We start from the raw sequence: 17,843 nt of genomic DNA on the forward strand, positions 1-17,843 counted from the left end.
CTAGTTACTTCTAGCCTGTTCAGGTATTTTGAAATAAATGCATGATTTAAAAGCCCTGCTGTTTTCAAATTTGCTCATTTTAATGCACTAACTGCAAATGCAAGTGTTGTCCAATTTCCCCTATTCCTTTCAATTAAAGATTGACCTCTGTCTTCACTGTGTCCCGCAGTCGCAGCCAGGCAGTATACCTCTGCTAGGTACCTCCAAGGCTCAGCACTAACAGCCGTAAACATACCAGTTAGAAAAAAGAAGCTCATAGCTTGACAGTGCACGGTTTGATTTGGCTGTTTTTTATTCCTCCACTGTTGCCCTTCCTGCCTAATACTGACATATTCAATATATTTTTCATTCTGGTAGCTGAAGAATTCTCTGTGTCTTTTTCTCTCTCTTTTTTTGTCTGTTCTATAAATACACAGCCAAGAACTAATTCCTCTAGTGAAACCTGTTGTTGCACCACTGATTCTCTAATGCTGTAAGTTCTGAACCAGATCCACAAAATAGAAAATAACTCAAACTCTCCAGATACCTGACATATCCAACAAATGTCTTCTATTTTTATATGTAAAATATTGCAATTTATACTCTTCTAGGTGATAACTAGTGCAGTAGGTGGAGATAGATGTATGTGCCGGCTGTAAACATGAGAATAAAAAAGGAAAGATGGTTTTTGGCTTGCTTTTTGGATCTGTTTGCCTTTTAAAAAAATTTTAAGATCAATGAGCAAAACTACTTCTGATTTAACTCTTACATATTTGGCAAGCTTAATAAAGGACAAATCAAAGCTAAATCAGGGGTATTTACAACAACCACAAATTTAATCCGAAGTGGGTACTTAAATGCTCGTATAGTTCTAAATGATGTTCCTTCCAGATGGTGAATTAATGTAATTTTAGCAGGAAGTGAAGTTGCACAAATATGCAGTATTTAGAACACTGGCTGATTTAATGTTTCTGTACCCACCAAGGCACAGATGTTGCTTATCATTTTAGTGTCAGTTGTCTCTCTCTTTCCAATTATTGCAAACTGAGGAATGGAGTTTGTAAGGCATGGAATAGGGTGGGGAAGAATTCAGGGCAGTAAATCTTGATTCATGTCTAGATGACATCCAGTTTTTATGTCACCATCTCATCCAACACACTTAGGTGCTGAGGGCGATGGCCTGCTTGTTAAATGTGACCGTATTATATCAGTGCTTTATGGACTGTGTCATCTGCTAGTTGGTTTCCAGGCGGAGTTTAAGGATCTGGTTTTGGCCTATAAAGTCCTAAATGACTTAGGACCTGCCTACTCTCTCCCCATGGCATACTTCTGAAGCTGAGATCAGTGGAGGTGCTGAGCTGGAGACGACTTGGTTTAAAGGAAAGGGAGCTTCTGATAGGTTGTTCTCTGTGATGGGGCCCCAGCTTCAGAATTCAGTCCCTGCCTTGTTCCAAAATAGCTTGAACTGCTTGCGTTTAGGGGCACATTGCAAAGCACATCTATTTCCCCAGGCTTTTGGGGAGTAAGGAGAACAATAAGGATTGTAGAGTGTTAGTGCTGAGGGTACTTTATCTTCTCTTGATTGGACATTTCTGGTGATTTAAGTGGGCAAAATTTCTGGATTTGTAATGTCTAAGAATGGCAGCACATATTCTCTGCTTCTCTCGCTTTCACTGGTTGCAGCGTAGACAGGGACTGTTAAAAAACTGACTATTTCTCTCTGATTCTATTCCTGGCTCCAGATGAAGGTTAGAGGCTTGCTCTGAACTACACTTTCTGAGTATGGTGATATTGGAACAATATGTCAGCTGGGGATTGCACTCCTTATCACTACCACTCTTCCTGCCTCTCATCCTCACATGCCTGCTCTACCAGATACTGTGGAGTGATTGGTGTATGAGCTGGCTCTGCTGGCTTTATGCCTGCTAGGCCACAGCAGAGAGATTCCCAGATGGAGTCTAGGGGACGTTCCCATTCCCTTTGCACCACTTGAGCAAATGAAGCACAGCTGTCCAGATAATCTGGCCCTGTATATTTAAATATCTGTTGAGGGCACCTAAAACTTCTGGTAGGTGTCTCTTGGTTTTTGAACAAATCAAAATAAATATTTACTCTATTTCAAAAGTAATAATATTAGTGATTTAAAACTGATTTGATTAGCAGATGCTAATTCACACAAACAGAGAATTTTGCCCAAGACCTTTTGTCGACTAAAATGTATATACATTATATGCATTTTTTTTGTATTTGTACAGGGCTTAAAAGGTGATCCTGGTGATCCTGGTCTGGCTGGTCCTAAGGGAGAAAAGGTATTTGTGTGTGTGTGTGTAAGTTCATTAATATTTAGCCATTATACTATATATATAAATACACACAGAGGGAGACATATTGCACACAGAAAACTGTTAAAAGAGCATTACGGTTGCAAAGATGAGCGCTCAAAAGTTAGGAAATAATAGAATTAAGGTTGCCTGTGAAAATTCAGTTGGGCCTCCTTGTGTGTATTATGATATAGTCTTTAGTTACATGATCACATACTGTTTTTTCCAGAAGACCCCTGTGTCAGTGTGCAGGATGAAAGGTGTTCACTGAATGAGCAGTTACTTAATCTTTGATTTTATCCACATTGTGTGGCCTCAGCCCTAATTTATTTATATATTTACACTATCCAATGCCAGTTCTGTATCCAGAAATATTAATTTCTATATATATTTTGTTACCAAGAATATTAGTTCTTATACACCATACTTTTCATCTTCATAAACATAACCATGACTTGTGACTGTCTTCTATTGCTAACTTCCACTCAAGAGCACCCATCCTCTTGTCTTCTCTTGATCTCTCAAATGTTAAATATGATATATCAATGTATTTTATAATTCTAAATATAAAATACAAATTATATTAATAAAGAAACCAACAAGATCTGTACATTAATGATCGTGAGATATATATTTTTATGTAGTATTTAATGTATTCCTCAATCTTCCCCAAGCCCCCTTTCCCCATTTTTTATGTCATCCCTTGCTGTCCTTTTTCTAGCTTAGGGCATGAACCTCAGGGTATGAGGATCTAACTCTACAAACACTACTCACATGAGTGACTTTACGCATATGACCAATCTCATTGAGTTCAATGGGCTAACTGGTGTGCATTAAATTAATCTTATGCAAAGTATCTGCAGGATTAGTTTCTGAAACTGTACCTCTTTGGTCAGGGGCTTGTCATTTTGTATAGCTGTAAACTATCATGCACATATGTGGCATTACAGAAATAACATTTCACATAGACAAGGTGGGTGAGGTAATATCTTTTATTGGACCAACTTCTGTTGGAGAGAGAGACAAGCTTTCAAGCTATACAGAGCTCTTCTTCAGGTCTGGTAAAGCTATTTTATATTTTACATATGCTTTTGTGAAGTGAGACCATGTTGTTGATCAATATGGTATCAAACGTACTTATGTTTCTTTCTGATATCCTCTAACTATGTGTAAAAGTAAAAAATGTGTAACTGAACGAACTGCTGACTGCCCTCTCCCCCTGATTTTCATAGGGAGATGAAGGGCCTCCAGGACAAGCTGCTTTAAGGGTACGTACTCCAGAAAACAAAGGAACAAACAATAAAAAACAGTGGGAGGAAGGAAACCACTCAAGAAGTGTGGCTTTTTTTGTTTCTTTGTTTCTAAACCTCTTTCCTGTTAAACAAAAAAGCCATGTCCTTCTTTCCAGATGTCTGTGCATTTTCTAAATGTCATATTTATCAGTAGGTAATTCACTATAAGATGGGACACTCACTTCTTAGTTGACACTGAATAGTAAATGGAAATGTATAAACATCAAAAAGAAAATAGCAATAGTCAAAACATCCTGAAGACATTTCCCACACAACTTCAATGAGAATGTCCTTTTTTAACCTGCTGGCTTGTAGCATGTTTGTTACCAGTGAAAGAACTAAACTGCTTATTTTCAGTAAAAGCTTAGAATGCAAATGAAATTTGCTGTCTAAAGATAATGTGAGTATTCTATCAGCTAGCTCATTTATTAAGCATTCAGATGAGGCTATTATACTGTTGCTTCTGTGATATAATACTGTATTTCTGTTTTCAAAATATTGAAACTTGACATACAAGGCCTGATTTTGAGAAAGTTGAAGAGTAGCCTTTGTGCACACAACTTTAACAATTGTTTGTGAAATTTGCTTGTGCAAATGGAGGATTTACATGTATAATAGTGATAATTCCACCAGAGTTGGTATGCAGTTACATGTACATAAAATGCATGAAGCTCTTGGGCCTCATCTTTCTGAAAATCACACTCAAAGTCTGAGTTAAGGGGCACAGCTGTGATGAGGAAAGACATTCAGTTTGGATCTCACTGTACATAAAACGAGAAACAGTTGCTGGTAGGATGTTTTATGTTAGGGGTCCCCTGTTTTGGAACTTGGTCTGCCAAATATTCTATATTTGTGAATCTTCCAAGCAGGCTGCAAAACCTTTATTTTCCCTTTCCCCCCGAAAGCTGTCGAGGAGGGAGTGGGTTGAGGTAGAGGTATTTATGGTCAGTCTGTCATAACTGCTATGGCAAGAGGAGAGGAGGGACTCTGCAATAGCTAGTGCCTAGCCCACTCAACAATTTAAATATTAGAACCAGCACCTTGAAATTGATCCAGAATTGAACAGGGTGACAATGTACAGCCTGGAGCATAGGAACATAAGAATTGCCTGGATAAAGTGGATCAGTCCATTTACTTCAGCATCCTTTCTCCAGTAATGGCCAGTATCAGCTACTTCAGTGGTAGATAAATTTCATAGAATAATCTGTCCATACTGAAAATCTGTTCCCAAACTGTTGCTAGTTAGTTTGGCTTTTGGCCTGAAGCTCAAGTGCTTATAGCCCTACAGAAAGTCTGTTTTTTTATTCTTTACTAGTATAACTGGATACTCTGATAGGTAGCTTTTTGGCCTATCATGCTTAAGAACTTAGGAATACCCATATCGGATTAGTTCAGAGGTCCATCTTGTTCAGTATCCTTTCTGCAACAGTGGCTAATACCATATGTTTCAGAGGCAACTGTGAGAAACCCTGTAGTGGAAAATCATGGAACAATTGTCTCTCTACAGGAGAAGTTTCTTCCTAAACTCTGTCAGCGAGTGGTTGCCTGATGCTCTGAATCATCACTTTCTAATTCTATCCAACATCACTGTGAATGTTCTTATTAGCTATATAAACATCTAGTCATTTTTGAAGATGGGACATTACTTGATATTTGGGTTTCATGACTGTATAATTATTGAGTGGATTTCTACTTGGCCTATGCCTTCAATCCTAGGTACAGCACATTCCATTAGTCTAGTCTGGGCATGACAAAAGGGTGAAGTCACATAGCTAAGTCCTGTTTCAAGAATAGGGGGGGAAGTCTTCTTGCCAGTTGAAAATGAAGGAAGGCATTTTGGATAACTGGTGCTATACTGCGTTGCAGTGAGTACAACAGAACCCTGAGATTGTGCATTTTCTTAACCACTGGTGGCCGCATGATTTTGATACAGGGTGAGTTTTTTACAGTTCATCAAAATGCTTTTACAGCTCATCATAATGCTTTTCTCTTCCTCCTCGCATCATCTCCATCTTACCTGAATTTAATTTGAGTGAGTTATTTTTTTATTTAGGTTCTAATTTCTTTCTGACTCCATGAAAGCTGGAAGGCAGCATCCTCTGTGCTAGAGGAGAAAGACGTGTAGAGCTGTGTATTGTTGTTTGTTGTTCAAACATAAAATATATTAATAAAAATCCATACTCTATACTGTTGGTCCAAATGTCCAAAATTTAAGTCTGTCATATTGCCCTCTTAGCCTTTCCCCTCACTCTGTTGCATCTAGCAGGGCACCCAAAGGGGGGGAGCAAATTCCACAGTTAATAGTGCTTCCTTGAAAATCCTGTGCCTCCAGCATCCACCTCCCAATTTAAACCAGGGGCACTGTCACTCAAATGCTTCAGCTAATGCAACATCATATGGGGAAAGTTCCTTAAAGGAACCAGGAATTTGAAGATTAAAATCACCAGGTTAAATTGCATATGAAATTAATGGAAAGGCATTGCAGTCTGTGAAACACTGCAAGAAACGCAATTTAACTATCTTCTGTGAAGCACATAGCACTTGTGATCATGGCAAACCTGCTATTACTAATAGTAGTATAATTCTGCATCACCTAAAGTTTGAAAGTTTGAGTGGTTTTATGCAGAAGACATTCTAGTAATTTTTCATGTCAGAGCAACGTTAGCGTTGCAAGGCAAAAAGATTGCCAAATTCTTTCAAGTGTACAAGATAAAAACCATTTTTGGCTACTGCTGTCCGATGGCTGAGTAGTGTTTGCACATTGGAGGCACTGCTGCCTATAGTGGCTCGCTGTCTTACCCAGTGTGCTGAAATACACATTGAACAGGAAGGGAGAAAAAATAAAATCCGGCAATTCATTGCCTGAGCACTGTTAGTGTAGATGTGGAATCACCTGATAGACCTTCTGAGTCCTGTCAAAGAGAAAAGAGCCTCTTGAGCAACTCCATTTATCCCTTTTTGTTTCTGCAACTGTGTTACTAAAACCACATAGCGAATGATATCAAAAACAGTGTAGATATTGATTTTTCATTCATTCCCAGAATGAGATTGTAAACTAAAAAGCTCACAGCAGTCTCTGTACTTCTGTCAGGGTCAAGGAAGTATCAGGACTCCTGGTATTGCTACTGTTCCTGTGCTACTACCTTCCTTGTAACCTGCTTCCGAAAAGAAGATTTGAGGCAGGGTGATAATTAGCAAAATCAGTGTCAAGAGATGATTTCTTGAGCGAGTGTATAACACTTGCTTCTTTAAGAGAAGCGGGCACCTTGTGCCCCAGAAAGGAAATGTTGGCAGTCCTCTCCACTAATAGGTCAAATGTCTTCCTGTTAGATTTTATCAGCCAGAAAGAAAATGGATCCAATTTGCATTGTGATAGCTTGAAGCTCCCTGAGCATCTACAGAACCTCATTGACTGATGCTGGCCAAAACTTTCCAGAAAAGGCTTTTGTTCTATGGAACTGAAAGTTCTGTCTGAATCGAATAACATTACTCCCAAAGTAAAATGAAAACTCCTCACAGCAAGGGTATTGATGTTGTCTGAGTGAAGACAACCAGAAATAATCATGTTTTTTTTTCTCTCTCTACACTCTCACTCACACACACACATTCTACTGGTCAGGATAATGTAGATAGCATGATGAAAACAAAGGTAAAGGTGTACGCTCCATATTTTCCAACTTAATTCTCAGTCCAAGTGTGAGATCCAGAGTGTGACCAGCTGTTTGCATTGAGTCAGCCAGCCATCTGAGAAAGCGCCATGGTTTTCATGAGGTCCTGAGCTAACCCAGAAGAGCCATCATCCATACTGACATTGATTATTCTGGGTGACTTCATTCTCAGCATCTCCACAGCAGAGAGGACTTCATTCAGCTCAGCAAGGCCTTCTGAGGTGCAGCAGGAATCTATATGCTAAAATCTACTGTATCTCTGCTGCACCCTGGAATTTTCATAGTAGGTAGGTACAGTCTATCAGATCCAATTTTGGAATAGGAAACCTCCAGGTCTCTTGCAGTCATGGAGATTCAACCACCACCACCTCCCGTGTACTGATGACAAACTGAACACCTAGCTGGAGATATCTGGGCTAATTATTGTCCTGCAGATCTTGAATATACAAGCAAAATCAGGCCCCGTATTTGTAATAAAAACATGGGAGGTAGTAACCTAATTTCTAAATCTTGCATTAAATAGCATAAGCTGAAGGAAAGGGTCAAAGTTTTCCAACATGTTACCCCCTACTAATTCCCTGTAGAAAAAGCAGAAGAGGCATCCTAATGGAAGTCCTTCCACAACAAGATTTTGGAAGTGGACAGCACCTGATGCTGGATGCTGTCATGCAGATGGTGGATCAAGTAGAGTAAACATGGATGTGTCACCTGTGTCCATCCCCATAAGACAATCTCCCATATTTTCAACCTGTAGTGTCTCAGTGCCATAAAATGATCCAAAGTCTGATTGGGGTCTAAAATATCAGTGATTTGCTTGTTTGTTTGCTACTGTCTATTGACTAGTCTTGTCTTTGAAGGAAAGAATGGAGACTGGGCTGAAGTTGGTGATTTCATTAGCATAAGTGATGATTTGTTGGGTGCAGACTGAACATTACATTTTCGTGGTGGAATTTTGCATTTTTTTCTGAATTGAATGACTGAAATCTTTGAAATTTGCCTTTCTTCATTAATGTTCAGTTACACTTTACATTATAGTAGATGCCTGTTACACCGTACCACCTGGCCTCTTACTCCTCTGTATGATCAGTTGAAAGTTGACTCATTCGCGGTGTCCCATGTGTTTCTAAGCCAATTGGATCATCACAGAGTCTAGTCACTAGTCTTTAGGGTCCAGACTAGTCCTGAGAGGCACCCTCCCCTAGTCTAAGCTCATCCTTTCTGTGTGTGAGGTTTGTCAACATTTCAGGCTGGGCAGATTCCCTTCTGCCCACTCTCTCCTGCATGCCCTTCTTACGTGTGGTGATGGGTTGCCCCTTGCTCTTAAATAGAGTCTGACTCCTTGTCATCTGCTCCACTAGGATTCTCCAGCCCCTTCTCCATTTTCATGCTTCACTTGCCAGCCCCCAGTCCATGGGGGTGGGCAGTAGCTAAAAGTCTCTAAGTCAATAGCCCCAGATTGCAATCTTGATGACTCTTGGTGACAGACTTTTAGTCTGGAGTGCAATATGGTAAGCCGCTGTCAAGCAAGTTTAGACATCTGTTCAACACATCATACAAAATGGAGTTAGTAACTGGATATAGATATAATCCAATCTGATCGCACCGCTGAACTTTTTTCGTATTGTTCTGGCATTTTTAAGGCAGGATATGTGGGAAAGAATATCAGAAATTGGGACCTATGCATCCATACTGAAATACAATTTTTGAGGGAAGAAGCAGGGAAGGCGAGAACAAAGAAGTGAGGACCTGTGAATCCTCTGCACTTTGTCCAGCATAAAAAAGATTTTATATATAGGCTTCAGTTAGGAGGGAAAAAGTGGTACTTCTATACTAATGCACTGTTTACACATCCAAACTCTGATCACAGTCGCAGAGAGGATGAATGTTTTTTTCTGAAAATGATTAACAGTGAAATAGTTGACAAATTTGATATTCTAACTTGGAGATCCTTAGGCTTCAGAGTTAATGTTCTCACAGATGAATGGGAGTAGTTTACACTTCATACGGATTCCTAGATTTTAAGGCCTGAAGGGACCATTAGATCAGAAGTAGAGAAGATGATTTTGAGCTTAAGACACAGGAAGGAGAGTCAAGGAGATCTATATTTCGTGTGCTCCATGGCTCAGGTATGGTCCTTGTGTGCCCCTCTCTTGCTAAAAAGAGACCACAAATCTAATCAAGCAATTAGAGAAATCTCGAACCTAAATTTTAATGTGCTGACCACCCCCAGCTCCCATTTACTTCTGCTGGAGTTGTGAGTGCTCAGCTTCTCTGAAAATCAGGTCCAAGATGTATCAAGTTGGACATCCAAAATCAGAAGCTACTTTTGAACTGCGTGGGTTTAACCTTACTGTAGCTTAAATCATTCATATTTATAAAACAGACATCTAAAGCTTTGAGATTTGTTGTTTGATGGAAGGTGCTATAAAGTGTTCCAGTCCAGATGATTCAGGCATAGTAAAACAACTTTAATTCTGCAGAAACTGATGACGCCCTCAAAGAAGTGCTAGTACCATCTGAAGAATTTCCACATACAGTAGTTGTTAACTGAGAGATGAGGCAAGATCACCACAGCAACTTGAAGACAGATTACAACACTGCTTGAATAGATAGCCCAGCAAGAAAACTGTCGCTCTAGCGCTGCAAAGTGTCATAGGTGTCTAGTGGCAAAGTGTCATGGGTGTCTACAAAAAGGCAAATGAGGTCAGGGACAGTGATTAGGGGAAAATCCAATCCAGTCTCTAAATCTTATGCTTCATTTTGTGATTTTTATGTAGCCATGACTTTATAATACATAACCTCAGATGAAAGATGACTCATTCTGCCGTAAATAAATAGTAGGTCAGATAATACCCGAGGTTCAAATAACACTGAATTAGGCCTGATAGCAATACTATTCAGATTGCTGTAGCAAAGACTGAGGTGTCAGTGTTTCAGTTATAAACCTTGTTAAATTCAAGGGGTTAAAACTCATCACAAAATAATATTTTGGGCTGAAGCTTGGCATTATTTGGAGCCATTTCTGATTTTTCCTACTAAGGAAATGTTTTGTTTGGTTATTTTGGTGATATGGAAATATAAAATAAATTTGTTCTTGGGTGATTTGGGGGAATAACTAAAATAAATTTCACTTTTAATTTGAAATTTTGTGAGGCAAACTACAAAAACAGAGAATCTGGACCGGATTTGGCACTAGCCTTTTTTGTGCTATTCATGTGATCTAAAGGGGCTGGATTCTGGCTTTAACTTTCAAGCAGAGAACCCCTTGCAGGTGTAAAGCTGGCAGATCATTTCCTATGTCAGCCACTCTCCACCCCAGTGAAGAGGAAGTGCTCAGGGAGCAGGGTGACACTGGTGTGGCAGAGCTCTGTTTTACTATGCTCATCCTCCACTGTATGAGGTTTCTTGGAGACCATGCACCAGTGGTATAAGTTAAAGCAGGGCCTAGGCTCCCATATTCTGTGCTGCCCCAGGCCTAGCATGAGCTAGAGCAAACCCAGTGTTGCTCTATTTCATGCCAGGGATATGCCATGATAGAAACAGGGAGCTGTAAGTAGCTCCCTGACTCTCCACCTACACCCCCAACACTGAGCAGAATTAGGATGCAGGGGATACTGGAGGGAAAATCCACGTTTTTTTCAACAAGTGTTTAACTATGCATACATGACAGAGGTAACCATAAGAGCCAATACAGCAGTGGTGGCCAACCTGAGCCTGAGAAGGAGCCAGAATTTACCAATGTACATTGCCCCCTGCTCACAGCGCCTCCTTCCCACGATCAGCACCTCCCCCTCCCTCCCCACACCTCCCGATCAGCTGTTTCTTGGCATGCGGGGGGTGAGGGCAAGGAGCAAGGGCACTTCTGGCTCAGGGGAGGGGGTGAGAAGGGGTGGAGTGGGGGCAGGGCCTGTGGCAGAACCAGGGGTTGAGCAGTGAGCACCCCCAGACACAAAGGAAAGTTGGCGCCTGTAGCTTCAGCCTTGGAGTTGGTACCTATACAAGGAGCCGCATATTAACTCCTGAAGAACCACGTGGCTCAAGAGCCACAGGTTGGCCACCCCTGCAATATAGCATGGCTTGTAAATAATGCATGATCAGAATTAGTACGTGTGCCAAAATACATAATTACTCAATAAGCTATAACAGTCTTAACAGATAGATGAAACACATACCAAAATATTTTAACGAGAAATACTTCTTCTAAAGTTCCCCAAAATGTTTAGTCAGTTATAATGTATATTGACATGAGTCAAAATATGCATTGCTCTGAGAGATCATAATGGTCTGGAGAATCTGTCCAGTTAATAATACAAGTCTGAAAACCTTTCATAAAATCTCTTCACTGCCCTTCAAAAACCACCACCAACAACAACAAAACTTTAGGCATAGAGAAGAAACAAAGAATTCAAGAGGGAATGCATGTGTCATATTTTTAAGTAAAGGTCTGATTGTAGCCCACTGAAGTCTAGGGGTTTGGGTCAGGCCCTAAAGCAATATGTTAGTTTGAGTGTTGCAAAGATAATATGCAGGTATAAATTTCCACAATATTTCATATATTTTGTTGTTTTTAATGTAATTTCACCATGCTTGAAATGTTTAGAAAAAAGAAACTGAATTAGAAATATAATATAAGCAAAGTTGAGAAGGAGACATAAAGATAAATTTAAAAGCATCTGTGCATTGAACTTTTGTTGAAGTGAGTAGTCAAAAGGAGTTTTGTTCAGGGAGGGTTTCTAGGATCTCTTGCAGTATTTAAGTATATGCATTTGAATCATACATTATTACACAATAAGCTCTAATGGCTCTGATCACTACATTTTTAAGCATTTTTTTAAAAGATCTTCAGTTCAAGATGTTATGTTTTCCTGAAATCAGTGATTCATACATCTGCTCATGGAATATCCTTTACATTGAGTCCTTGATTATGGTAGTGATTTGACACAGGAAATCCAAAGTTAGGGCTCATAGTCGTACTTCATTTCTGCCACTGTGTGTAGTTTGTAGTTTATAGTGCTTTACCTTTCTAAAGTACTATACAAGTATTAAAGGTTCATCATTGTTTTTTTATAACACTTTTTTAAAAATTTATAATAGTGTAAATTAGGAATGAAATTTGAATCTTCTCACTTTAGTTACATTTTTATAGCCTTAACATTATGTAATATACTGAAGCTGTCTTATATGTGAATATATTATTTTGTTTTCAAGTCCTAAAAATTAATAATTTCTATGATAACTAGTGCTATCTTTAGAGACCCTCCAGGGAATAAAAACCAGGGGGTTACAGTGTTCTACTGCACAGTTTTGTCAAAATACAGAATTTAGGCTTAGGAAGGGAGAGACTGGTCTCTGAAATGTCACAGTTGGCTAAGCTCCTCTCTTCCTTTCTGGCATCACAGCTTAAGCCTGGGCATGTCATGTCAGAAGAGTGACAGGTGAAGGAAGGTAGTGCAGCGATCTCTCTTGTAAAATGTATGAAAACTATTCCTCTTGACACTTGATCTGCTGCTTTTAGTTCCTCAGGAAAATGAGTGTCCATCTGTACGTTCTTGTGGATCTATCCCTTTTGGGAGTTATAAAATACTCATCCAGATGGCACCAAGTGTTTACACAGAAGCCAAAGGTTAAGTCAGTCACAAGCAAACGTACCTCAGACTTGCTTACTAAACAGATATTTGGAATGCTGCTCTTTGGGCTTTGGAGGCTTAGTTAAATCAAGCTCAAGGGAAATTCATACACAGATACTGTGCAGAGTAGTCAGCATGAGGAAATGGCAAATTCAGGTCTGGGCAAGTTCTGTGGTCACTTTTAGATTCAGTAAACAGATGATACACCAACAACATACTGCAGCTTTGATGTAGCAGGTTATGTAATATTCACACAGGGATAAAACTGTAAATTATTTTATATCACAAAGTTGCAATATACACATTGTATTTAAAACCTTAATTATTGAATATTTAACTAACTGAAGATGTAATATACTGTATCCTTGAGTGTTTAATGTTAGCTGTTTGAAGTATGCTCTTCACACCTAGTGGGCTGATTCTACAGACATTTTCTATGCAACTGGTCCTTTCACACATCCCAAAATGGGACTACTAGTGTGAAAAAGGATGTGCAGATTCAGGCCCTACAAGGGAAATCCTGTTTATAAATGTTTCATCCAGTGTTATTCTGCCTCTTAAAATTAAAAACTGCAGGTGAAAGCAGACTGATTAATAAAAGAATATATAACTTGGAAGTGATTTTATATTTTCATTATTTAAAAAAATATGTCTCCAGTAACAGGAACCTGGATTTTAACCATTTCTGCCATTTAAATGGAGGTTATTAGAGTTCATGAAAATATTAACCTATCCATTTCTTTTGGGCTAGATGTAGTCATGGGATTATCTCCTGGTTTTTAAGTGTTGTTTAAATGTGAGGGAAGACTCTGTCAAGGTAAACTTGTCTAGAGATGCAGACAATATTTCTGTAGTTTCAAGCTATTTTTATTTTTATCTCCTCTGTGCAGTAATACAGGAGAGCTGGTGCTTAGGGCCAGAGGGAAGATTTATGTTTTGGTCTCAGAGAAGATTTATGTTTTGTAAAAACCTGCAGTCTGCTCAGTTGACATGGAAATGATTTATGTCTCTTTCATTAGAAGAATGATGTGAGAATAGTTCCCTGTTCCTTTCTATTACTAGTGCACTTCAATGTAAAGAGGCATTTCAAGTGACTCTCTTTCAGGAGTTTAAATTATGCATTTTTTTGGCTTACAAAATAAACTCTTGTCTAGTAAAAGTGCTAGGTTCATAAACTATGAATTTTTATGACATAGTTCTGTCCATTTCTTATTGAAATGATGGTCTCTTTTGAAAATAAATTAAAATAGATTTAAAGCTCCACTATCTGAAAAAGGTGTAGAAATTACACACCCATAGGAAAATGAGATTATAGTTTTGTTTGCTTCAGTAATATATTATAAAAATGTAGTAGGCCATATTTTGATGTAGTCTGATATATACAGTTAGGGCTAAATTCTGCTTCGATACTTACTGAAGTCTGTGGAGTGGTGACAGAGTAACCAGTGATAGAACTGGAGTCTGCAAAACACCGCTTGATTTCAGTAGGAGCAGTATAGGCCCTGATCCTGTAGCTGCTCTGCATATGGAACTTCCATATACTTCAGTGAGTTTTGAATGCAGGGTCAGGTCCCATTTAGATTAAATTAATCCCACATGGATATTTTAAAGAAATATTGATCGAATTTCCTCATAAAATTTGTGGTGCTATGGTGAAGAAAGTAAATGTGACCTATAATAGAACCCTGATTTCATGAACATTGATCTTATCTTTCTGCCATCCAATGCAACTTAAATCTGTCAGCCTCCTTTCAAGTGTGGTTTTGAAAAAGACAGATTTGGTGGGAAAGAAGAGATGCAGTTGTCACAAAGAAAAGTCAGGCATACTGTGTACATTTGTAACATACACTATAATTGAATGATTAATAAATTAATTTACGCACTGTACCGTCTATAATTTTGAGATGTTCAGTTTTGTGAGCATTTCAATTTTTGCTCAATCCCCAATTAGTTCATAAAATAGGGGTTCCGCTATAAAACAATATATTGCTCACAGTGGGTCGTTCATGGCATTTAGCCACAGCCCCGCATTAGAGGCAAGGCAGAGCGGCAGCACCCTGGCTCAGAGATAGTGTGCATGTTGAGGGCTTTAGGTTGCGCTGGAGTTCGCAACACCCCTTTAAAGGATGAGTATGGCATTAAGGGCCTCAAGCGAGCATATCTAGCTGAGAAGTAGTGGAGTCAAACAAAAACTCTGCTTACTTCCTGTCCCTTCCTTCCCCAATTTAGCCAAATTATACAGTGGCAAACCCCTGTGGTTGTCTGAGCATAGTGGCTGTGATTCTTAGCATGCCATGCAAGTCCAGGGAAGGCTCTTTGCTCCCTCCAGCATGCAGCAGCCTTTTGTTACTTCAAAATTATGGTTGACATTAATGGTCACCTTTTAATCATGATAGTAAATTCCTGGTACTACTTGTGCTTATTAATGTCATTTTACCATTGATCCTCGCAAGAGGCAGGGCCATATAGTGCCTTCTGTCCAAGTCAGGACTTCCATTCATACCAATGAGAAATGTGCATGCAGTTCAACATCAGCACATGGTAGTAGACATCACTGATCCATCTGTAAAGGAAAATACAGAGAAAGGGCCAAATTCTGCTCTGTTACTCCCTATCATGTAAATGAGAGCAGATCTGGTTCTATGGTATTTGAATAATTCCATTTACAGAGTCAACATACATTTTTGTTTAGAAATTTATTATTGCCAGCTGAACAACTAAGTAATGTCCGTGACAGTTGAGTCCTAGAAAGGTTTATTATTATTTAGTTAAATATTATAAAAACTCACACATTCCAAACACGGGGAAGTGATCTGTTCACACATTGCTATGAGAGATGGTTCCGCATGCCTGATTTAGATTTTTGGGTACTTTTGACTTGTCTCCCTAAACTCCACATATAGTTTACCTGCTGTCTTGCAGAAATTACTGTTAGAATTGGATTCACCTAAGAATCTGACTGCTTCATAATGAGAAAAAAATAAAATCTATAATATGAGTTTTGTACCTACATTTTTTTTATTGAATTAATCTGTGAAGTTCTCATGAAGAAGCAGTTCCATACTTCAGTGAGGCTGATGCATTTATTTTTTGTGCTAATAATGGAAGTCGCCATGCATGGAATCCACTTCAGCAGAACAAAGAGTTTATGGAGATCCTGCCCAATCTCATGTTTCAAGAACCATCAGACACACTCTGTACTAACTTTTATCTACTTAAAATACACTTGTATAATATTTTTGTTGTACTGTGTTTTTGGCATGGGCTGTAAGTTGACTCAGGAAGTAAGTAATATGAATAATGTCTGTAAGTAACTTCACTTGTCCACTTCAGCTGCTTTTCATAATTGACTGAGGTTATGATTAGTACTTTGCTTTTGTTCAAAACATGTTCTAATGTAATTAATTTGAACCATTAAATGTAGTAAGCAGACATCTGCTGTGTTTCTGTAAACATTTTTAAATACCTGTTAAATCAATGCAAACTTTTTTTGTGTCTTCATGGTCACATGAGAAGATTTTACTCTTTATCCTGTAGTGAGCAGCTGAAATAGGGAGGTTTTATGAAATCTAACACACTTCAGTTGATACCGCCTGAAACTACAAACAGTTTAACAAGATTGCACTGCTAGTCACATACTTCCATCATTGCCAAACACATTTCTTTTCTCTCAGCTAAGGTTTAATAACTCTTATATACTCTGTCTCCAATTACTTGTCAAAAATGTTGATTTAGGATATGATCAGCTGAAAATTTTAACAATTACTATGTGTCATCAGTAACTATAATGCAGGAAACCCACACACATTGTAATGATTCATTCAAGATATTTAACAAAACTCATACAGATTCTTCCATGTTAGCCCATGAAACTTATGTATGGGAATTGTGGTGTTAAAATATTAAAATGATAGATTCTGTGCTCTGTGTGAGATTTTACAGTATGTGAGTTAAAGAGACAAGGTGGGTGAACTCATGTCTTTTGTTGGTCTGATTTTTGTTGGTGAGAGAGACAAGCTTACACAGAGTTCTTCAGGTGACAAACTCAAAAGCTTGTCTCTCTCACTGACAAAAGTTGGTCCAATAAAAGATATTACGTACTTTGTCTCTCTGATATCCTGGTACCGACTTGGCTACAATAACACTGCATACAAATGTGTGAGTTTTCAGATTAATTTAAAAGATTCACCGCTACTTCTGTACCATTTTGAAAATCCAGCATTCCCCTTCCATTCCCACTGCTAACAGCTTAGTCCACATCTCTATCATCTGTCACTTTATTTACTGAAACCCCCTTGTTGCTGCGTATCTAACCCAAACACTACAACCAAGATCCTTTCTCTTGCCCACTAGTCTGTTGCAAATTACTTTATAAATTTCCACTTTTCTCTGCTTCAAGTTTAGGCGACTCAACTTCATTTTCAAGGCTTTGCACAACTCAACATCTGCCTATGTATCTTATTTAATCTCTTTTTAAGCCCCTATTCACCCTCTATGTTCTTCGCAAGGTTCCTGATTGATGCCTCCTTTGCCCATTCCTGAAACTCTTGATTTTGTTTCTTTTTCATGACACATCTTAGTGTCCTTCTCTCATTTAACTTTCACCAAGCACATTCTGCCTCCTTTTTTAGAAAGCCTCCTAGAAGCCTGTCAGTTCCATGAAAGGTATTGGCAATAGAGACTGCATATACCCCTTGTTCTGTATTTGATCTGCTTGTGCCCTTAGATTGTACTGTCTCAGGGCAGTAACTTGTTTGGCCAATTTTTACATGTTGCATATTGGACTTTGTACATATGAAACCCTAAAATAAATGTATATAAACATATATAGCTTTAGTCTTTCGGTCATGTCATGTCCTCCCATGGAAAAACCTGCAGGAGGGCAAAGGAAGTTTAGAAAACTTTCACTGAGTTTCAAAGAGATCATCCAGTTGGGTTGGAGTGGGGTTCACTTGT

General features: G+C 38.7%; 1 protein-coding gene across 1 annotated transcript in view; it reads left to right on the plus strand.

Annotated features, from left to right (window-relative positions):
- Positions 1-17,843, plus strand: part of COL19A1 (collagen type XIX alpha 1 chain) — a 315,358-nt gene that overhangs the window by 151,118 nt on the left and 146,397 nt on the right. Inside the window, exons 14-15 of the mRNA XM_074947919.1 lie at positions 2,235-2,288; positions 3,533-3,568. Coding sequence (XP_074804020.1) covers positions 2,235-2,288; positions 3,533-3,568 — 90 coding nt within the window. The remainder of the gene's footprint in view (positions 1-2,234; positions 2,289-3,532; positions 3,569-17,843) is intronic.

The sequence above is a fragment of the Natator depressus genome, chromosome 3 (genome assembly GCF_965152275.1).
Source record: "Natator depressus isolate rNatDep1 chromosome 3, rNatDep2.hap1, whole genome shotgun sequence".
NCBI classification, from domain to species: domain Eukaryota; kingdom Metazoa; phylum Chordata; order Testudines; family Cheloniidae; genus Natator; species Natator depressus.